Source organism: Haematobia irritans, chromosome 4 (assembly GCF_050003625.1).
Source record: "Haematobia irritans isolate KBUSLIRL chromosome 4, ASM5000362v1, whole genome shotgun sequence".
NCBI lineage: Eukaryota > Metazoa > Arthropoda > Insecta > Diptera > Muscidae > Haematobia > Haematobia irritans.
In genome coordinates this window covers 163,333,696-163,358,323 of record NC_134400.1, presented here as the reverse complement: position 1 = coordinate 163,358,323, position 24,628 = coordinate 163,333,696, and the positions used below count along the sequence as shown (strand labels likewise).

Genomic DNA, 24,628 nt, shown 5'->3' with positions numbered 1-24,628 from the left:
ATTCGGTAGACACAATTAATATCACATATGGTGTTGGTTGGGTCTACTGACGATGTCGGTTATAGCTACCTTCATCATTCGGTTGTGTTGCCCGACCTTAATAATGCTCATGACCAAATTAAAAACCAATTCCTTCCCAATTAAATATAATTTTTATGTTATTTTATTTAAATATATGTATACTTTTTTTTAATATATGTATATTTTTTTAAGAATTTCAGAGGTACATTTTCCATCCGTGGGAATATTTAAATAAATACTTTTTTTTTTAAATTATTATAGAGGACCCAATCTCATATTTGTGCATTTTGCTTGCCTATACTTTTAGATTGCATAAAAGCCGATGTTGCATTACCCAAAGGAAATGACATTACCGAGGAATTTAAATCAAGATCTACTCTACCTTTATACACTCATCCACCATGGACAGAGCCTTACTTCGATCCAACAAAGCCGAATAATATCAGTGGTCTGATGGGCAGAACTGTTCACCTGCAATGTCGTGTACTGAATTTGGGTAACAAAACGGTAAGAAATGATGAAAAACATAGCAGAAGGATATAAGAACTTTTAACTAAAACCAATGAGTGAGTAAATTTCCTGAACAAATCCCCAATTCAGTGATAATTCTATAAAAGCAATCGAAATTGTTTCAAAAATTAGTAAGGAAAGTCTACAGTTGGGCGGGGCCGACTACATTATACCCTACACCACTTTGTAGATCCACATTTTCGATAGCAAAACCACTGAGTTGGGTGCTATATATAAAGGTTTATGTTCCCATATACATATATTTAAATCTGATCAGATCTGAACAAAATTGTCATAGTTCTACAAAATTTATAGAATTTAAATTTAAGTCTGCTAATGCCCTGGGGTGGAACATAATGTTAGTAAAAATTTATGGGATACTTTTAAATTTGAACCAATTTTAAGGAAACTTCGCAAAAGTGTATTTATAAGTTATCGGTAGTTAGATATATATTAGAGGTATAGCCAAATTGGAGTAATTTTTACAAGTTTTCGACTTAGCAGTGGCGATTTAATAAGGAAAATGTGGCTAGTTTGGCCATTTTTGCCCAAATCGGAAAAACATATATATGTTGAAGCTATGTCGAAATCTGGACCGATTTCACCCAAACTTGACATGCTTAGTTACTATGTTAATTCTTCTCCCTGTACAAATCGGACTACAACTTTGGCCTCTGTGGTCATATGACGGAAAATCCGGGGAAAGATATATATGGGAACTATATCTAACTCTGAACCGATTTCAACCAACATTGGCATGTATATCCAGAAACTTAATTCTACTCCCTGTGCAAAGTTTCAAGTAAATCGGGGTAAAACTTTGGTCTATGAGTCTAAATCGGACGAAAGATATGTATGGAAGCTATATCTAAATTTGAACCGATTTAAACCAAATTTAGCAAGCATAGTCAGAATGTTAATTCTACTCCCTGTGCAAAATTTCACGTAAATCAGAGTACAACTTTGGCCTCTGTGGTCATATTAGTGCAAATCGGGCTAAAGACATATATAGGAGCTATATCTCAATTTGAACCGATTTCCATAAAATTTAGCACACTTGACTGAACTACTAATAGTTCTCCTTGTGCAAAATTTCAAGTAAATTAGGGTAACACTCTGGCTTCTGGGGCCATATAGGTGCATATCGTGCGAAAGATATATATGGGAGCTATATCTAAATCTGAACCGATTTCTTCCAAAATCAATAGAGTTCTATTCTGACCCAAAACAGAAACTTGTATAAAATTTGAATTCGATTGGACTAAACTGCGACCTAGGCTATGATCACAAAAATGTGTTCGCAGACAGACGGACATGGCTAGATCGACTCAGGGACCCACCCTGAGAATTATTGCTAAAGATACCATGAGTCTATCTCGTCTCTTTCTGGGTGTTGCAAACATATGCACTAACTTATAAAAATACCCTGTTCCACAGTGTGGCGTATGGTATACAAAAAGTGAATAGACGTACACTATTACATTGATACACGACTTGAGATAGAGCGCCATATTAGTAAGGACTTGTCCATGGGTCACCTTCTATAACCTAGGTTTGTTTATATTGATCTATGGTTTCCCTCATAAAGACCGATCTCTAGATTTGATTTCCAGAATGTGTAGAAAATGCAATCTTCATTCGATTTTCTTGAAATCTCCAATGCTAGAAGTTTTGGGTCCAATATGGTTTGTATAGGTCCATATTTTAATATAGCACCCATGTAAATCAACCTGTCAAATTAACTTATTGAGCATATAGACACCGAAATCTTTATAGAATTGGCTTGAAATTGCAAAGGTATTTAAAAACTTTGTCAGATAAACAAAGCAGATATCGAAGCCACTTTTGTTTTTAATCGGATCGTACACCACATGCAAACAAGATCAAATGGAATGTATTCTTTCACAAAAAAAATCGGATTCAATCACGAAATTAATTGATCCCATTAATCTTTTAATTGAAATATCACGAAAATGACACATTCACAGTATTATTAGGGAATTAAAAATGATTAAATTAACTGAAATATTGAATTTTTAGATTTAAGATAAAAACGCTTTAAATATAGTCTAAGATATACTTTGAGGATTTTTTAAACTTTGCTTTAATTTTCTTTTTAATTAAGAAATCTTTTTATACACTGCGACACACTGCGGCGCCCAGAAGGAGACGAGATAGACACATATTGTCTTTGGCAATAATGCTCAGGGTGGGTTCCTGAGTCGATATAACCATGTCCTTCTGTCCGTCCGTCCGTCCGTCTGTCTGTGAACACATTTTTGTGATCAAATTCTAGGCCGCAATTTAAGTCCAATCGCCTTCAAATTTGGCACATGTTCCTAATTTGGGTCAGAATAGAACCCTATTGATTTTGGAAGAAATCGGTTCAGATTTAGATATAGCTCCCATATATATCTTTCGCCCGATATGCACTAATATGGACCCAGAAACCAGAGTTTTATAGCGATTTGCTTGAAATTTTGTACAAACATAACATTTTGTCGTATAGTCAAGTATGCAAAATTTGATTGAAATCGGTTCAGATTTAGATATAGCTCCTATATATATCTTTCGCCCGATATGGATTAATATGGTCCTAGAAGCCAGAGTTTTGGCCCAATTTGTTTGAAATTTTGCACTAGGAGTACAATTATTAGCGCAGTTAAGAGTGCAAAATTTGATTGAAATCGGTTCAGATTTAGCTATAGCTTCCATATATATCTTTCACCCGATATGGACTAATATGGTTCTAATAGCCAGAGTTTTGGCCCAATTTGGTTGAAATTTTGCACAGGGAGTAGATTTAGCATTGTAGCTATGCGTGCCCAATTTGGTTGAAATCGGTTCAGATTTAGATATAGCTCCCATATATATGTTTTTCTGATTTCGACAAAAAATGTCAAAATACCAACATTTTCCCTTTTAAAATCGCCTCTGCTTGGTCGAAAACTTGTAAAAAGGACTGTAATTTTCCTTATCATCAAATACATATATATCGAGCGATAATCATAAAAAAACTTTTGCGAAGTTTCCTTAAAATTGCTTCAGATTTAAATATTTCCCATATTTATACCCTGCGCCACACTGTGGAACAGGGTATTATCAGTTAGTGCATATGTTTGTAACACCCAGAAGGAGACAAGGTAGACATATGGTGCCTTTGGCAATAATGCTCAGGGTGGGTTCCTGAGTCGATATAACCATGTCCGTCCGTCTGTCTAGGTCGCAATTTAAGTCCAATCGCCTTCAAATTTGGCACATGTTCCTAATTTGGGTCAGAATAGAACCCTATTGATTTTGGAAGAAATCGGTTCAGATTTAGATATAGCTCCCATATATATCTTTCGCCCGATATGCACTAATATGGACCCAGAAACCAGAGTTTTATACCGATTTGCTTGAAATTTTGACAAACATAACATTTTGTCGTATAGTCAAGTGTGCAAAATTTGATTGAAATCGGTTCAGATTTAGATATAGCTTCCATATATATCTTTCACCCGATATGGACTAATATGGTTCTAATAGCCAGAGTTTTGGCCCAATTTGGTTGAAATTTTGCACAGGGAGTAGATTTAGCATTGTAGCTATGCGTGCCAAATTTGATTGAAATCGGTTCAGATGTAGATATAGCTCCCATATATATGTTTTTCTGATTTCGACAAAAAAGGTCAAAATACCAACATTTTCCCTTTTAAAATCGCCTCTGCTTGGTCGAAAACTTGTAAAAAGGACTGTAATTTTCCTTATCATCAAATACATATATATCGAGCGATAATCATAAAAAAACTTTTGCGAAGTTTCGTTAAAATTGCTTCAGATTTAAATATTTCCCATATTTATTTATTTATTTATTCATTATTAAGTTACAATTGAAATTGATAACTTAAATGGCTTAATGGCTATGACAACTAAGGTCTTAAGCTCACAAGGTGTATTTATTACATTTATACTTTGTAATTATGGATAATTCTTTGTTTTATAGATAATGATACAATGATGTGTCTTTCAAAAATTTTAAGATTTTAGTTATGTTGTTAAATTTAGGAATTGAAATTAATTCGAGTTCCCATATTTATACCCTGCGCCACACTGTGGAACACGGTATTATCAGTTAGTGCATATGTTTGTAACACCCAGAAGGAGACAAGGTAGACATATGGTGCCTTTGGCAATAATGCTCAGGGTGGTTCCCTGAGTCGATATAACCATGACCGTCTGTCCGTCCGTCCGTCCGTCTGTCTGTGAACACATTTTTGTGATCAAAGTCTAGGTCGCAATATAAGTCCAATATCAATAATTAAGAGCATACACAATAAATAGAAATAAAATATTAATATTGTTTGATTTTATTCTAAATTAGTGAAATTCATGTTTATTGCCTAATTTATAAACCAAGTGTATAGATTTTATAGAAGTCTAGCAAATTTTGCCCCGATCGGAAAATGTGGATCTACAAGGTGGTGCAGGGTATAATATAGTCGGTCCCGCCCGACTTTAGACTTTACTTACTTGTTTTGTACTAACATTGTGTTCCACCCTAGTGCCTTAGCCGACTTAAATTTTGAGTCTATAGATTTTGTAGAAGTCTATCAAATTCTGTCCAGATCGAGTGATATTTAAATGTATGTATTTGGGACATACCTTTATATATAGCCCCTAACACATTTGACGGATGTGATATGGTATCGAAAATTTGGATCTACCAAGTGGTGCAGGGTATAATATAGTCGGCCCCGCCCGACTTTAGACCTTCCTTACTTGTTTTACTTGGATTTTTAAACTGTCATTTGTTTCTACATGAATTGCGGTATTAATATATCGGAAAAAAGAATGAAAATTCCTTAAATTGATTTTAGACCCCATAAAGCATATACCGATCGACTCACAATCACCTTCTGAGTAGATCTAGCGCTTGGTTTCCGTCCGTCTGTCCAGGTATTTGTTGTTCACAGGATTCCGGTCGCAATTATTAAACGATTTTGACGAAATTTGTTACAGACTGTGTTTTGGGTACAAGGACGAACGCTATTGAATTTGGAAGAAATCGGATCAAATTAAGATATAGCTCCCATATATATGTATCGCCCGATTTTGACAAATGGAGTTACGTTGCGATTTTTTACAAACGGATCGTCACCAAATTTGGCAAAAAATAATCTTTTTCATCGCCCTTCAAGCCTGCAAAATTTCATCGAACTCGGTTCAGATTTAGATATAGCTCCCATATATATGCATCGCTCGATTTTCCAAAATTTGGCCATAATACTGTTATTTATTATCCAATGTTTCTCAAATTTAAAATTTTATTGTACTAGCCGATCGTATTTACACTTACATGTAGCTCTTACATAATAATGTTGCCGATTTTTACAAATTTGGATTTATTACCCACAACTAATTGAGCGCTTTCCTTTTTTTAATAATGGACTCAATATTTGTGACATACTAACTCTGTAGGTGCAAAATAAACTATAGCTCCTTACATCAGACATTTCTGCCCAGATTGTGTCAAGACTCCCATAAACATGTACCCCTTAATGTTCTTAAATATGGAAATGCTGTTTATCTTCAAAACCTATACCAATGATACTCTACAAATGCTTATGTTTACTAATAGGTGTGGTTTAGGGTATGATATAGTCGGCCCGACTTTCTACTTTACTTACTTGTTTATTATACAAATTATTTTCAGTAGCATTAATGAAAAATTATTGGAAACAAAAATCTAACCATAAACGAATTTGTTATGAGTATTCTCAATAAAAATTTTGTGCTGAAATTTGAATGGGAATGCCCCAAAGAGACAATACAAAATATTTAGTTTATTTAAATTGAATTATTATTATCGCATTACAATGCGCGACATGGTGTCGACCTTTAGGGAATATGATTAGCTATACCAACGCTATTTACATATCTGTGGCTGAGTCTGGGTAGCTTATTCAACTCTCAAAATGGATGTTGGCTTTACTCATCTAAGCACGTTTTTTTTTTTTAATTTTCTACTTCAATTACTTGCTCATTATGACAAAAACTTAAGTACGTATAATTTTACTAATCCCGCTACCTTTTCGACTTAAAAGTTTTGAGAGAGAAATTTCAATGATGACAAAATTATTAGCTACACCAACGGGTGTAGGTTATATCAAGCCGATCAATGACGGCCACCAGCACTCAAACGCTGATAAAAGAAAATACTTAGGAGTAGCCTTAAACAAGAAAGTAAATTCGACTGAGAAAGCCTACAGATACTGGGCACAACGAGTTAAATATATGGGTGAAGAGGACAAGACAGAGTTCTTGGAATAAAAGGAAGGGTACGATGGAAAGAAGAAATTAGATCGCACAAAAAGCCGAATACTGGACTGATGTAACATAATGGCCGATGGTCGCTATCCGCTAGTATTCATCATAGGGTCAAGATAAATGCGGAATATTATCGGGATAATATCCTAAAGAACGTTTAAAAGCCTTCGGCTGACAAACATGTACGGCCGCAGACCATGGACATTCCAACAGGAAACCATAGCATTCAACACGCGTTAACCAATACTCATATAAAGAGAACATTCCTCCCTTCATTTCTACGGCAAAATGGTCACCAAAATCTCTGGATCAGTGATGGTCCCAGTATAATTTTTTTGGGATTTTCTACTGTCAAAAAGTTGTAAACGTCATATACCTGTATAAGAGTTAAAACAAGTATATACGGCCGTAAGTTCGGCCAGGCCGAATCTTATGTACCCTCCACCATGGATTGCGTAGAAACTTCTACGAAAGGCTGTCATCCACAATCGAATTAATTCCGGTATCTTAAAACTTCTAAACATCGTTTTCTAAATTGTTAGTTAGTCCATACGTGGTATAAATTAGACAAAAAAGTTATGTATAGGTAAGTCTACAAAAAATTACGAATGCACAGTACGTAGAGAGCCAGAATGGAAATATGGGGGTCACTTATATGTGGACTAAATACAATTATGAACTTGATACGGAGCAATTTTTGTGTGATTGGGGATCGATTTATCTGAGGGCTTTATATAGCTATAGACCGATATGGACCTAGTTAGGCATGGTTGTTAACGGCCATATACTAGTACAATGTACCAAATTTCAACTGACTCGGATGAAATTTGCTCCTCTAGGTGGCTCCAAAACCAAATCTCGGGATCGGTTTATATGGCGGCTATATATGGTTATGGACTGATATGGACCATATTGGTATCACCACGTACCAAATTTCAACCAGATCGGATGAATTTTGCTTCTCCGAAAGGCACCGGAGGTCAAATCTGGGGATTGGAGCTATATATAATTATGGACTGATATGAACCAATTCCTGCATGGTTGTTGGATACCATATACTAACATCACGTACCAAATTTCAACCGAATCGGATGAATGTTACTCTTCCAAGGGGCTCCGGAGGTCAAATCTGGGGATCAGTTTATATGGGGGCTATATATAACATTACTATGGGCCGATTTCGACCAATTTTTGCATTGGTGTTTGAGGCCATATATTAACACCACATACTAAATTTCAACTGAATCAGATGAATTTTGGTCTTCCAAGAGGCTCCACCAGCCGATATGGACCAATTTTTGCATAGTTGTTAGAGATCATATGCCGACACCATGTACCAAATTTCAACCGGATCGGATGAAATTTGCTTCTCTTAGAGGCTCCGCAACCCAAATTTTGGGATCAGTTTATATGGGGGCTATATATAATTATGGACCGATGTGGACCAATTTTTGCATGGTTGTTAGAGACCATATACTTACACCATGTACCAAATTTTAGCCGGATCGGATGAAATTTGCTTTTCTTAGAGGCTCCGCAAGCCAAATCGGGGGATCAGTTTATATGGGGGCTATATATAATTATGGACCGATGTGGACCAATTTTGGCATGGTTAATAGAGACCATATACTTACACCATGTACAAAATTTCAGACGGATGGGATGGAACGTGCTTCTCTTAGAGGATCGACAAGCCAAATTTGGGGGTCCGTTTGTATGGGGGCTATACGTAAAAGTGGACCGATATGGCCCATCCGACCTACATCAATAAAAACTACTTGTGCCAAGTTTCAAGTCGATAGCTTGTTTCGCTCGGAAGTTAGCGTGATTTCAACAGACGGACGGACATGCTCAGATCGACTCAGAATTTCACTACGACCAAGAATATATACATTATGGGGTCTTAGAGCAATATTTCGATGTGTTACAAACGGAATGACAAAGTTAATATACCCCCATACTATGGTGGAGGGTATAAAAATGTCAAAAATACTTACTGAGATTTTACTTCAAACTATTTGCTTAATATCCCAACGGTAGGTACTATGTTCAGTTTTCAAGCCGAAGCCCAACTTGTTTTCACGACTACTTTTTTAGCAATTAATGCCTTGAATCTTTCCCATCCATAATTTGGCAAGACTTGATAAAAATATAATCGTCAGAACGTTAGGCATTTTAAACAGTAATGTTGAAACTAAAAACTACCAAAGAGAATGTCGACCATTTGAAGATTATAACACATGGCAAAGTTATCAAATTCGACTAAATCCAAACTGATTCTAAAATTTTACCTTATTTCCAATATTTTTTGTTGTGTAGAGCTTCACCTTGTTCCATTACATTTCAGCAACCATATTTTGAAATGAAATGGCCAACATTCTATTCTTATATCTTAAATTATTTGATTTTTTCTTTTAGGTTTCATGGGTACGTCATCGAGATATGCATATCTTAACAGTGGGTACTTATGCCTATACATCCGATCTGCGTTTTCAAGTTATCCATCAAACTGATGTCGGTGATTGGATACTGCAAATCAAATCAGCTCAAAAACGAGATGCTGGAATATATGAATGCCAAATTTCAACACAGCCGGTGCAAAGTTATTTCGTCAATCTAAATATTATGGGTAAGTGATATGATGGGGGATTCACAAATAACTAATAAAAGCATATTCTATTTAAAATGTGTATTTCACTAAGTCGGCTTTATTGTCTTTCTTCTGTTTCATTTTTTCTCCACCTTACCGTCTTAACGTATGTAATGGAACCTTAACAATTATCTACAAATTAAATGCCTCAACTACGTCAATAATAACCTATATTTTTGGTCAATGTGGCACAATAATAGTGCCAAGTGCCAGCATCATTGGTGCACCTGACCTCCATGTCAACAAGGGGAGCACCATAAATCTTACGTGCACAGTGAAATTTTGCCTGGAGCCACCTGCCTATGTATTTTGGTATCATCATGAGGAGGTAATTTACGTTACAATATACCCCATACGTGCTTCTCCCTGCTTGCTTGCTTGCTTCTCGTTGACGTGAAGCATCAGTAATTCGAGTCTGTTTTTCTTCTTTTTTGTTGTTTTGTTTTTCATCCTTTGGACAATCCCATACATAATTAACATCATTTATAATCTTTTGTTCAACATTCCAAAACAAAGGAAGTTTAAAGAGTCTTGCTGATTATTATATAATAGGTGCTCAAAGTGCTCGACCATCTTCCCTTAAAGCTGTATAGAAAATTTAATTTCTTTGGATATAAACAAGTAATTAAATTGGACCGACTAAACTATTGATAGGATATAACAATTTTGTTCGAAAACAGCCTTTCACAATATTAATATGATAATATGTGCTGCGAATGTGGTGGAAATTTAAAATTTCTTTTGATATAAAGAAGTAATTATGGCCATAATTTAAACCGGGCTGAATCGGAAAATTTTCACCACCATTGATATTAATATTATGATTTTAATACTACATAATGGAAAAACAGAAAAAAACTATTGTACTTAATTTGTTAATATCAAAAACTATAATGTAAAAAAACAAACAAGTATATACGGGCGTAAGTTCGGCCAGGCCGAAGCTTTTGTACTCTCCACCATGGATTGCGTAGAAACTTCTACTGAAGACTGTCATCCACAATCGAATTACTTGGGTTGCGGTAACACTTGCCGATGGCAAGGTATCTTAAAACTTCCTAACACCGTCTTCTAAATTACAAGGTAGTCCATACGTAGTATATATTAAACTAAAAAAGGCCGATTAAATACGTATATAATTAAGTTTAAAGTTTCTATAGAAATAAAATTTTGACAAAATAAAATTTTGACAACATTTTCTATAGAAGTAAAATTTGGAAAAAAATTCTTAGTTCTTTACACCTTTTCCTGTAATTCCAATAATGTAGAAGAAAGTATACGATTTTATAAATTTTTAAATTTTTTTTACCTTTCGCCTGGACGGAGAATCGAACCGCGGACCATGCACTTAGTAAGCCAACACACTAACCACTGAGCTATGTACCTGTTATGGTCATCAATAGATAAATATCCATAAAAGTTATATTTATATAGCATAGCTTGCGGCGCCCACGAACCGAATAAACAAAGTTTATTTAACAGAAACAAACATTTAGTTTGGCACCGTGGAGCAGTGGTTGCTACGTCCGACTTGCATGTCAAGGGTCGTGGGTTCGATCCCTGCTTCGACCAAAGTTTTTTTTGTTTTTTTTTTTTACATATATTCCAGATATGTTCGGAAGATTATTAAAGACCTAAAGTCAGAAAAGAACAGTGTTTGATATAAACGAAGTGGACTGTGTTGTTGTTGGGAATCGATTTATATGGGGGCTATATATAATTATGGACCGATATGGACCAATTCTTGCATGGTCATTAGAGAACATATACCAACACCATGTACCAAATTTCAGCCGGATCGGATGAACTTTTCGTTTCTTAGGCTCTGCACGCCAAATCGGGGGATCGGTTTATATGGGGGCTATATATAATTATGGACCGCTGTGGAGCAATTTTTGCATGGTTGTTAGAAACCATATACTAACACCATGTACCAAATTTCAGCCGGATCGGATGAAATTGGCTTCTCTTAGAGGCTCCGCAAGCCAAATCTGGGGATCGGTTTATATGGGGGCTATATGTAATTATGGACCGATATGGGCCAATTACTGCATGGTTGTTAGAGACCATATACTAACACCATGTACCAAATTTCAGCCGGATCGGATGAAATTTGCTTCTCTTAGAGGCTCCGCAAGCCAAATCTGGGGATCGGTTTATATAGGGGCTATATATAATTATAAACCGATGTGGACTAATTTTTGCATGGTTGTTAGATACCATATACCAACACTAAGTACCAAATTTCAGCCGGATCGGATGAAATATGCTTCTCTTAGAGGCTTCGCAAGCCAAATCTGAGGGTCCGTTTATATGGATCAACTTAGGTTTAATAATTCTGAACAATTACATATAGAAGTAAGTTCGGCCGGGCCGAATCTTAAATAACCACCACCTTGAATCAAATATAATAGTTTACTTTGAAAACTCTTCGCGGTAGCGGGTAACTTGATAATATATAGAATTTCAGGGAATTTGATAACACACGCAAAAAAATAATTCTTTGCTCCCAAACGAAATTTTAGACAAACAAAGTTCGTTTCTCATTTGCTTTTCCCTGTAAAGAAGTGTATTTGGAAGAAAAGTATATACTTTTTGTGATAAACATGTATTCTTTTTCAGGATGTAAAAACAATTTCATAAAGACTAACTCAAAAAAAAAAAAAAAAAAAAACAAGTATATACGGCCGTTAGTTCGGCCAGGCCGAAGCTTATGTACCCTCCATCATGGATTGCGTAGAAACTTCTTCTAAACACTGCCATCCACAATCGAATTACTTAAGTTGCGGCAACGCTTGCCGATGGCAAGGTATCTTAAAGCCTCCTAACACCATCTTCTAAATTGTATGTAAGTCCATACGTGGTATATATTAAATCAAAAAAGATCGATCCAATACGTATATAATTCAGTTTGACAAAGTAGACATAAAATTTTTACAAAATTTTCTACAGAAATAAAATTTTAACAAAATTTTCTATAGAAATAAAATTTTCACAACATTTTCTATAGAAATAAAATTTTGACAAAATTTTCTATAGAAAGAAAATTTTGACAAAAATTTCTATAGAAATAAAATTTTAACAAAATTTTCAATAGAAATAAACTTTTGACAAATTTTCTATAGAAATAAAATCTTGGTAGATTATTTTTGGCTCGAGTGGCAACCATGATTATGAACCGAATAAAATTTGAACAAAATTTTCTATAGAAATAAAATTTTGACAAAATTTTCTATAGAAATAAAATTTTTACAATGATGAAAATTTTATTATGAACCGAATAAAATTTTTACAAAATTTTCTCGAGAAATATAATTTTGACAAAATTTTCTATAGAAATAAAATTTTGACAATGATGAAAATTTTATTATGAACCGAATAAAATTTTTACAAAATTTTCTCTAGAAATAAAATTTTGACAAAATTTTCTATAGAAATAAAATTTTGGTAGATTATTTTTGGCTCTAGTGGCAACCATGATTATGAACCGATATGGACCAATTTTTGTGTGATTGGACCAATTTTGGTATGGTTGTTAGCGACCATATACTAACACCACGTGCCTAATTTGAACCGGATCGGATGAATTATGCTCCTCCAAGAGGCTCCGGAGGTCAAATCTGGAGAATGTTTTATATGGGGGCTATATATAATTATGGACCGATATGGACCAATTCTGGCACGGTTGTTAAAGATCATATACTAACACCATGTTCCAAATTACAACCGGATTGGATGAAATTTGATTCTCTTGGAGACTTCGCAAGCCAAATCTGGGGATCGGTTTATACGGGGCTATATATAATTATGAACCGATGTGGAACAATTTTTGCATGGTTGTTAGAGACCATATACCAATATAATGTACCAAATTTCAGGCGGATCGGATGAAATTTGCTTCTCTTTGAGGCTCCGCAACCCAAATATGGGGATCGGTTTATATGGGCGCTATATATAATTATGGACCGATGTGGACCAATTTTTGCATGATTATTAGAGACCATATACCAACACCATGTACCAAATGTAAGCCGGATCGGATGAAATTTTCTTCTCTTTGAGGCTCCGCAAGCCAAATCTGGGGATCGGTTTATATGGGGGCTATATGTAATTATGGACCGATGTGGACTAATTTTTGCATGGTTGTTAGATACCATATACCAACACTAAGTACCAAATTTCAGCCGGATCGGATGAAATATGCTTCTCTTAGAGGCTTCGCAAGCCAAATCTGAGGGTCCGTTTATATGGGTCAACTTAGGTTTAATAATTCTGAACAATTACATATAATAGTAAGTTCCGCCGGGCCGAATCTTAAATACCCACCACCTTGAATCAAATATAATAGTTTACTTTGAAAACTCTTCGCGGTAGCTGGTAACTTGATAATATATAGAATTTCAGGGAATTTGATAACACACGCAAAAAAATAATTCTTTGCTCCCAAACGAAATTTTAGACAAACAAAGTTCGTTTCTCATTTGCTTTTCCCTGTAAATAAGTGTATTTGGTAGAAAAGTATATACTTTTTGTGATAAACGTGAATTCTTTTCCAGGATGTAAAAACAATTTCATAAAGACTAACTCAAAAAAAAAAAACATTGTTTTCTCGCTAATTGAATTTTTCCTCACATCTTTCTGACATCCACGAGGTTTTTTAGTTCTTAACACCTTTTTCTGTAATACCAACGATGTAGAAGAAATTATACGATTTTATAAATTTTAATTTTTTTACCTTTCGCCTGGACGGAGAATCGAACCGTAAGCCAACACACTAACCACTGAGCTATGTACCTGTTATGGTCATCAATAGATATTTATCCATATAAGTTATATTTATATAGCATAGCTTGCGGCGCCCACGAACCGAATAAACAAAGTTTATTTAACAGAAACAAACATTTAGTTTGGCACCGTGGAGCAGTGGTTGCTACGTCCGACTTGCATGTCAAGGGTCGTGGGTTCGATCCCTGCTTCGACCAAAGTTTTTTTTTTTTGTTTTTTTTTTTTTACATATTTTCCAGATATGTTCGGAAGATTCCGAAAAAATGTTCAACATTACATTGTAGTATATTACATTTTGAACTGTAAAATGTGTATTATTAAAGACCTAAAGTCAGAAAAGAACAGTGTTTAATATAAAGGAAATGGACTGTGTTGTTGTTTCAAAAATAACTTTTTTTATTGAAAAAATAAAAATTTTGTAACAAACGATTTTTTTTGTGATGAACGTTTAACATTTTCGAAGCAATTCAAAAAACTCTAACAAAAGAAAAAAGTTTTCGGTACACGTTTTCCAAACATTCTTTTCTTTGCGTGCAGATATTCTCTCTAGCAGATCAGTTCAACCAGTACGCTTCCCGAAGATAAATTTAAAGATTCTACTTATGAAGACCAGATCAGATTCTGGATTTAGAAGGACCATTTTTGATTGAGTTTTAGAGATGAAATAATGCAAACGATGAAATAACGATTTGATTTTAAATCTTAAATCTGTAATCAAAAATTCGGATAATTTGCTCTAAACGAAAATACTTTATACGAAAGGGGAATTTCGTTTGTCTAAACTTTCATTCCAGAGGAAAATATTTTTTCTTTGGGTGTACCGTCAAGAAGAGAAATCGGTCTATATCGATGCCTTACCAAATGGACCGGTAAAAAAAACGCGATGCAGATATTTGAGATTCTACAATACCAGTATATTTACATTTTCGAGCAAATCGGATAAAAACTACGGTTTCTAGAAGCCCAAGGAGTTAAATCGGGAGATCGGTCTAGCCAAAACATGGTTCGACACAGACACACACATATTCGGTCCTAGAAATAAAAATAAAAACAAGTAAGTAAAGTCTAAAGTCGGGCGGGGCCGACTATATTATACCCTTCACCCCTATGTAGGCCAAAATTTGTGTTACCATTTCAACTACTTCACATTTGCTGGAAGCTATATAAAGGAGACAATTTTTTTACTTCTACAAAACCTCTAGAATTAAAATTTAAATCGGCTAACGCTGTCCAGTTAATTGGAGGAAACTTCCATTGAAAATGGGTCTAAAATGTGTAACAGTCTACCATATTTCCCCAACTCTGGTGTACGCATAAATGGGAGCTATATATAATCTGAACCGATTTTGACCAAATTTGACATGTATAGTTAGGATAATAATTCTGCTATGCGAAATTTCAGGTAAATGGGAGTATAACTGTGGCCCCCACGGTCATATGAGTGCAAATCGGACGGAAGATATATATGGGAGGCATATCTAAATCTGAACCGATTTCCACCAAATTTGGCACAATTACCGATACTACTAAACGTACTCCTTGTGCGAAATTTGAAGCAAATCACGGCAAAACACTGGATTTTGAGGCCATATAAGTCTAAATCGGGCGAAAGATATATATGTGAGCTATATCTAAATCTGAACCGATTTGAACAAAACTTGACACACTTAACAATACTATTAAATGTACCCCTTGTGCAGAATTTGAAGCAAATCACGGCAAAACTCTGGCTTTTGTGGCCATATAAGTTCAAATCGGAAGAAATATATATATGGGCGCTATATCTAAATTTGAACCGATTTCAATCATATTTACCAAGCATTGGTAGAATGTCAATTCTACCCTCTGTGCAAAATTGCACGAAGATCGGTAGTAAACTTTGGCTTCTGTGGTCATATGAGTCTAAATCGGACGAAAGATATATATGGGAGCTATATCTACTTCTGAAGCGATTTGGCTGATATTTTGCGGGATTTTCGAGATTCATAAAATATTTGGATGTACGGTATTTCAAGAAAATCGGTTGATAAACACGCTAACTATGACCAAAGCGGGGATAAATATATATGGCAGCTATATCTATATCTGAACCGATTTTTTCCAAAACCAATAGCGATTGTCTCTGTCCCAAGAAACGGCCCTATGCCAAATTTGAGCACGATCGGACTTAAATTGCGATCTATACTTTGTGCACAAAATTACATATACAGACAGACGGACGGACAGACAGACGGACATCGCTAAATCCATTCAGAATTTAATTCTAAGCCGATCGGTATACTAAAAGATGGGTCTATGACCACTATTTCTTGGCGTTACATACAAATGCACAAACTTATTATACCCTGTACCACAGTAATGGTGAAGGGTGAAGTGGTGAAATGCACAATTTTCTAGGGTATTCTTTCATTTTCTCTTTGGGGCGTTATTTTTTAGAACCTTTATTTTTATTTCAATTTTTAATCGGTTTCTTGTTTGTGCGCCATGTAATTCTTCAAAATTTTAATTTCCACTTAAAACGTCGAGATAGCGTAATTTCTGAAACTTGGTGGTTGAAAAAAAAATGGATAAAGAATCCCTGGATGCTCTTTAAATGAAATGTTTGTGAAACAATTTCCATTTTTTTTTCTTGGTCCATGAAATGGTATAAATATTTACTTCTGGTTTCTTTATATCCTTAGGCTAAAAGAATATGTACATCTGCTGCTACAGTAGATAACGTGGATTTATTTCCTCTTTCTATTTCAGCTCATTAATTATGATTCAACAAGGGGTGGAGTATCAGTGGTTACCGAAAAAGGCGACATCACCACATCATATTTGCTTCTGCAAAATGCAAATTTAGTTGATTCTGGAACGTATTTTTGTGCACCCTCGAATGCTGATATGGCCAGTGTAAGAGTCCATGTACTGAGTGGTAAGTAACATATGAGAATGAAATCATTGATTTTGTCATAAATATTGTGACGATAGGTTAGGTTAGGTGGCAGCCCGATGTATTTATCAGGTTCACTTAGACTATTCAGTCCATTGTGATACCACATTGGTGAACTTCTCTCTTATCACTGAGTGCTGCCCGATTCCATGTTAAGCTCAATGACAAGGGACCTCCTTTTTATAGCCGAGTCCGAACGGCGTTCAACATTGCAGTGAAACCACTTAGAGAAGTTTTGAAACCCTCAGAAATGTCACCAGTATTACTGCGGTGGGATAATCCACCGCTGAAAACCTTTTTGGTGTTCGGTCGAAGCAGGAATCGAACCCACGACCTTGTGTATGCAAGGCGGGCATGTGACGATAATCACAACTGAGAAAGAAATAGTTATTTTATCCTCTGATCCGTGATAGTAGGAGACGTTGTCCAACAACCTTGCGAAAATTGGTCTATAATTACATATAGCCCCAATATAAACCGATTATCATACGATCCGTTTAAAATTTTTATACGTTGTTTATACAGAAAACCTATATCCTACAATCAAATTTTAATTTCCCCCCAAAAACGCATAGAAAGTTCCAAACAATTTGTGTCGAATTTTGCCATTATTTTCCGATTTCCGTAAATATTTATTATAGCTCTGTCTCATTCGCTATCATCCGTCATATTCAACGAAATAAATTCAGAATTATTCAAACAATCCTAATTTGATGAGCGGAACCTGATAGAAAAGATGATGGCAGACGAACGGCATTGGAACATCATCGCGACCTTTATAAACGCGGACATTCTGTCTCACACTGTGGAGTGAGAAGGAATGTGCACGGAAGGATGTGGACACATGGCAAAGCTACGGTCTGGACACAGACACGGTAGACGAAGGGGTCAAGCACCTACGTGGTGGTCCACCTCAAAGTAATGTGTGTCGGGTTTCTTAGTTGGTATTATCGATATATCGATAGAGTACGAAATACGTTCTTGTCAGATGCGTAGATGCATTTTCAACTACCCTTTTTCCCCCAAAAAATTCTACTTTTTTTTTGTTTTCCTTGTCTGGATCTTCGTTACTTTTCTCTATGTGGAATAAGTCTCCATTCGTTTTTGCGAAGAAAATCAGGAGTAAATCGAAATTCTTGGATTGGTATTAGTTTTAAGACGACCCCTTTTACTCCTCCCTTTCATCTTTCACCTCAGTGTTCCAAATATTTTTTTTGGCTGGCTGGTCACTAAAATAGGATATTTACATCCCCAAAAATTCCCAATTTAAATTCAAAGACCTCACAAACATCTCCAATAATTATGCAATTATTAAACGAGTATATAAGTAGTAAGTTCGGCCGGGCCGAATCTTAAAAACCCACCACCATGAATCAAATATAGTTTACTTTGGAATCTCTCCGTCGTAGCGGTTTAGAATTTCAGGGAGTGTGATGACAGATATTCTCCCAAGCAGATCAGTTCAATCAGTACGCTTCCCGAAGATAAACTTAATGATTCTACCTATGAAGACTAGATCAGCTTCTGGATCAGATCAGAACAATTTTTTTTTGAGTTTTAGAGAAATCATAAACATATCGTGTAAATGATAAAATAAAGCCTTGATTTGAAATCTTTAATCTTTAGATGTTTACCGCCATTATTTAAATGATTACGAGGAGTACAATCTGGCAATTTTACTTTTAGTTTCAAGTAATTTTTATGATCAGTGCGCCTGCTATACCCTCAAGAAGTGAAATCGGTCTATATCAATGTCTTACATAATGGACCGGTTTAAATAAATGCGATACAGATTTTTGAGGGTCTAAAATACCAGTACATTTACATTTTCAGGCAAAGTGGATAAAAACTACAGATTGTAGCAGCCAAAAAAATAAATTCTGGAGGTAGGTCTATATGGGGGCTATACCAAAACATGGACCAATACTCACAATTTTCGAAACACCTCTTAATGTTCCTCAAATACCTCTAGAATTCAAATTTCAGACAAATTGGGTAAAAAGTACGAGTTCTAGAGGCCAAGAAGTAAAATTTGGAGATCAGTCTATATGGGGGCTATACCAAAACATGGACCGATACGGACCATTTTCGACATACCTCTGTATGGTCCTAAAATACCTATAGATTTCAAATTTCAGGCAAATCGGATTGTAAGTACATTTTCTAGACGGCCGAGAAGTGAAATCGGGAGATCGGTCTATATGGGGGCTATACCAAAACATGGAACGATACACTCCGTTTTCGACACACCAATTTTTGGTCCTAAAATACCTTTAGATTTCCAATTTCAGGCAAATCGGATTGTAAGTACAGTTTCTAGACGACCGAGAAATAAAGTCGGGAGATCGGTCTATATGGGGGCTATACTAAAACATGGATGGATACACCCCATTTCCGACACACCAATTTTTGGTCCTAAAATACCTCTAGATATTCAATTTCAGGCAAATCGGATAGAAAATACAGTTTCTAGACGCACAACAAGCAAAATCGGGAAATCGGTCCATATGGGGGCTATACCAAAACATGGACCGATACTGACCCTTGTCGACACACCTCTTTATGGTCCCAAAATACCTCTAGATTTAAAATTTCAGGAAAATCGGATTGTAAATATAGTTTCTAGACGCCCAAGAAGTAAAATCGGGAGATCAGTCTATATGGGGGCTATACCAAACCATGGACCGATACGGACCATTTTCCACATACGTCTTTATGGTCCTAAAATACCTCTAGATTTCCAATTTCAGGCAAATCGGATTGTAAGTACAGTTTCTAGACGACCGAGAAGTAAAGTCGGGAGATCGGTCTATATGGGGGCTATACCAAAACATGGAACGATACATCCCATTTTGGACCCACCAATTTTTGGTCTTAAAATACTTTTAGATTTCCAATTTCAGGCAAATCGGATTGTAAGTACAGTTTCTAGATGGCCGAGAAGTAAAATCGGGAAATCTGTCTATATGGGGGCTATACCAAAACATGGAACGATACACCCCATTTTCGACACACCAATTTTTGGTCCTAAAATACCTCCAGATTTTCAATTTCAGGCAAATCGGATAGAAAATACAGTTTCTAGACGCACAAGAAGCAAAATCGGGAAATCGGTATGTATGGGGGCTATAGCAAAACAAGGGCCGATAGGCACCATTTTCGGCACACTCTTTGATGGTCCTAAAATACCTCTAGATATCCAATTTCAGGCAAATTGGATAAAAACTACGGTTTTTATATGCCAAGACCCCAAATCGGGAGGTCGGTTTTTATGGGGACTATATCAAAACTTGGAGCAATATAGTCCATCTTCGAACTTGACCTGCCTGCAAACAAAACACGAATATGTGCAAAAATTTAAGACGATAGCTCCATTATTGAAGGATGTAGCGTGATTACAACAGACAGACAGACGGACATGCATACATCATCTTAGAATTTCTCCCTGATCAAGAATATATATAATTTATATTTATCGAAATATCGATTTCCGACCATATTACGAACGGAATGACAAACTTATTATGTCCCCCATTACCATTCTATGGTGGTGGGTATAAAAACAAATAGGCTCTGCTAACATAAATGGGTGTTTAATCACCATTTATTTATGAACGAAAATGAAAGAAAAACATTTTTAATGAGGGCTTGGGCCGCCTAAAAATCCTCAATCCGTCTGTAGTCTCAATGCTCATCAACAAAAAATTTTGGACATACACAGGCACAATTTTATAGTCAAATTTAAAGAATTTTTCTGAATTATTAAAGTAAAGTCGACCTTAGCCCAAACATTTTTTCTTTCCTGTTATGATACCCATATTAAAGTGAAATCATTTAATTATAAGGACAGTACGACTTCATTGAAAAGTTTATCGACTTTTGGACAAGGAAAAAAACTTTATATTAGAATACATTAGAATACACTGAAAAAAATATTGTCGTGAGGTCAAAGATATCATGTCTCTATATTACATGATATCTTTGACCTCACAACAATATTTTATTCAGTGTAGAAATTCTCCCTGTTCAAAAAATTCGCCTCCAGCCACGAAAAAATATATCCAATTTAAGGAAACCCCCAATACTGACAACACTGATTTACTCAATCTCAAATCAAAAACAAGTAAGGAAAGTCTAAAGTCGGGCGGGGCCGACTATATTATACCCTGCACCACTTTGTAGATCTAAATTTTCGATACCATATCACATCCGTCAAATGTGTTGGGGGCTATATATAAAGGTTTGTCCCAAATACATACATTTAAATATCACTCGATCTGGACAGAATTTGTTAGACTTCTACAAAATCTATAGACACAAAATTTAAGTCGGCTAATGCACTAGGGTGGAACACAATGTTGGTAAAAAAATATGGGAAACATTTAAATCTGAAGCAGTTTTAAGGAAATTTCGCAAAAGTTTATTTATGATTTATCGCTCGATATATATGTATTAGAAGCTTAGGAAAATTAGAGTCATTTTTAGAACTTTTCGACTAGGCAGTGGCGATTTTACAAGGAAAATGTTGGTATTTTGGCCATTTTTGTCGAAATCTGAAAAACATATATATGGGAGCTATATCTAAATCTGAACCGATTTCAACCAAATTTGGCACGCATATCAACAATTCTACTTCCTGTGCAAAATTTCAACTAAATCGGAGTTAAAAATTGGCCTCTGTGGTCATATGAGTGTAAATCGGGCGAAAGCTATATATGGGAGATATATCTAAATCTCAACCGATTTCAACCAAATTTGGCATGCATAGCAACAATGCTAATTCTACTTCCTGTGCAAAATTTCAACTAAATCGGAGTTAAAAATTGGCCTCTGTGGTCATATGAGTGTAAATCGGGCGAAAGCTATATATGGGAGATATATCTAAATCTGAACCGATTTCAACCAAATTTGGCATGCATAGCAACAATGCTAATTCTACTTCCTGTGCAAAATTTCAACCAAATTGTGGTAAAACTCTGGCTTCTGGGACCGTATTAGTTCATATCGGGCGAAAGATATATATGGGAGCTATATCTAAATCTGAACCGATTCCAACCAAATTTAGCACACATGACTACACTACTAATTGTACTTCTAGTGCAAAATTTCAACCAAATTGGGCCAAAACTCTGGCTTCTAGGACCATATCAGTCAATATCGGGCGAAAGGTATATATGGGAGCTATATATAAATCTGAACCGATTTCAATAAAATTTAGCATACTTGACTACACTACTAATTGTACTCCATGTGGAAAATTTTAACCAAATTGGGCCTAAACTCTGGCTTCTGGGGCCATATAAGTCCATATCGGGCAAAATATATATATGGGAGCTATATCTAAATCTGAACCGATTTCAATCAAATTTTGCACGCTCGACTATACTACCAATTGTACTCCTCGTGCAAAATTTCAAGCAAATCGGGATAAAACTCTGGTTTCTGGATCATTATAAGTGCATATCGGGCGAATGATATATATAGGAGCTATATCTAAATCTGAACCGATTTCTTCCAAAAACAATAGGGTTCTATTCTGACCCAAGACAGGAATATGTGCCAAATTTGAAGTCGATTGGACTTAAACTGCGACCTAGACTTTAATCACAAAAATGTATTCACAGACAGACGGACGGACGGACGGACGGATGGACGGACAGACGGACAGACGGACGGACGGACGGACGGACGGATGGACGGACAGACGGACAGACGGACGGACGGATGGACGGACAGACGGACATGGTTATATCGACTCAGGGAACCATCCCGAGCATTATTGCCAAAGACACCATGTGTCTATCTCGTCTCCTTCTGGGTGTTACAAACATATGCACTAACTTATAATACCCTGTTCCACAGTGTGGCGCAGGGTATAATTAGGTTGACTTGAATTCCCACACACCTTGACATATGGGGTGTTAGTAGTATATATGCTATCTATCAACCATACAAAAATTGTTTCATATGGGTCCATAATTATATACTCATATAGCCCTCATATAAATAAACCGAACCCTCTCTGCTTTGTTTTTAACTTCGGAAGCCTCATATTCGAACAAATTTCACTTGATCCGGTTAAAATTTGGTTCTATATATATGTTATGGTAAAACTGGTCCATATCGGTTCATAATCATTTTTTGAGGCATTTGGTTATGATAGCATAGATTACATACAATTTAGAAGACAATGTTAGAAAAATGTTTGTCATCGCTAATTGTTCCCACAAGCCATATAATTAGATTGTGGATGATAGTTTTCAGAAGAACTTTGTACGCAATCCATGGTGGAGGTTACATAAGATTCGACCTGGTCGATCTTTCCGCCGTATTTACGTTTTTTCTATACTCTCCCAATGGTGCTGGGTATATTTGAAAATATTTTCGCGATTACATCAATAGAACATTACTAGTACTCGTATTGTTATTATGAATATTGAAATACTAAATTTATCTAATTACATATAAAATATTTACCATAAAATTTTTCTCATTTCCTTTCAGGTGAACACCCCGAGGCAATGCAAACGGATTGCTGTAATCGCTTATTAATTTCATGGCTTAGACTGGGACTCCTAATTATGATTCAACAGTTATTCTATAAACTTAGTGACGTGCGATTAAAAACATTACTAAATCGAAAACAGACCACCAGTATTTACACAACGAAATCCACAAATGAATCTCAACCTACTCGAGAGAGGGTCAGCCCATCGAGAGCCATTACTCCTCGAAAAACCTGAATATAGTTTATAAATAGATACATACAATTATATATAAATTGAATTAAACCTAATGTAAAATAATTCAAATAAAGTGAAAACGAAATTAATTTCAATTGAATTGAAATTGACACAATAGTATTTAAATGGATTTCAAACATAGGCTTATAGTGATGCTAAAGTGAATTTTCCCCCAATACTAAAGTGAACACATTTTTTGTGATGCCGCTAATATTTAGTTTTGCATTTGTTCGCTACCCTTTTGTCATGTTGTGCTCTTTTTTATACCCTGCGCCACACTGTGAAACAGGGTATTATAAGTTAGTGCATATGTTTGCAACACCCAGAAGGAGACGAGATAGACACATGGTGTCTTTGGCAATAATGCTCAGGGTGGGCCCCTGAGTCGATCTAGCCATGTCTGTCTGTCTGTGAACACATTTTTGTGATCAAAGTCTAGTTTAAAACCAATCGCCTTCAAATTTGGCGCAAGTTCCTGTTTTGGGTCAGAATAGAACCCTATTGATTTTGGAAGAAATCGGTTCAGATTTAGATATAGCTCCCATATATATCTTTCGCCCGATATGCACTTATATGGACCCAGAAGCCAGAGTTTTACCCTGATTTGCTTGGAATTTTGCACAACCATAACACTTGCTCGTATAGTTAAGTGTGCAAAATTTTATTGAAATCGGT

At 35.7% G+C, this 24,628-nt stretch overlaps 1 protein-coding gene across 1 annotated transcript; it reads left to right on the top strand.

Moving 5' to 3' along the window:
* The first annotated feature begins 332 nt into the window (after nt 1-332).
* LOC142234072 (zwei Ig domain protein zig-8-like) lies at nt 333-24,068 on the top strand. The gene is made up of 5 exons (XM_075305155.1): nt 333-528; nt 9,259-9,469; nt 9,691-9,818; nt 17,024-17,192; nt 23,715-24,068. Exons 1-5 carry the CDS (start codon nt 475-477, stop codon nt 23,951-23,953), a joined length of 801 nt encoding a protein of 266 aa, XP_075161270.1. The 5' UTR covers nt 333-474; the 3' UTR covers nt 23,954-24,068.
* Nucleotides 24,069-24,628: the final 560 nt, after the last annotated feature.

Coding starts and splice junctions, on each gene's coding strand:
- LOC142234072 (XM_075305155.1), top strand. CDS start 475: ATGGGCAGAACTGTTCACCTGCAATGTCGTGTACTGAATTTGGGTAAC. Junction 9,470..9,690: donor CGTCAATCTAAATATTATGG/GTAAGTGATATG, acceptor GCACAATAATAG/TGCCAAGTGCCAGCATCATT. Junction 9,819..17,023: donor TTTGGTATCATCATGAGGAG/GTAATTTACGTT, acceptor TTTCTATTTCAG/CTCATTAATTATGATTCAAC.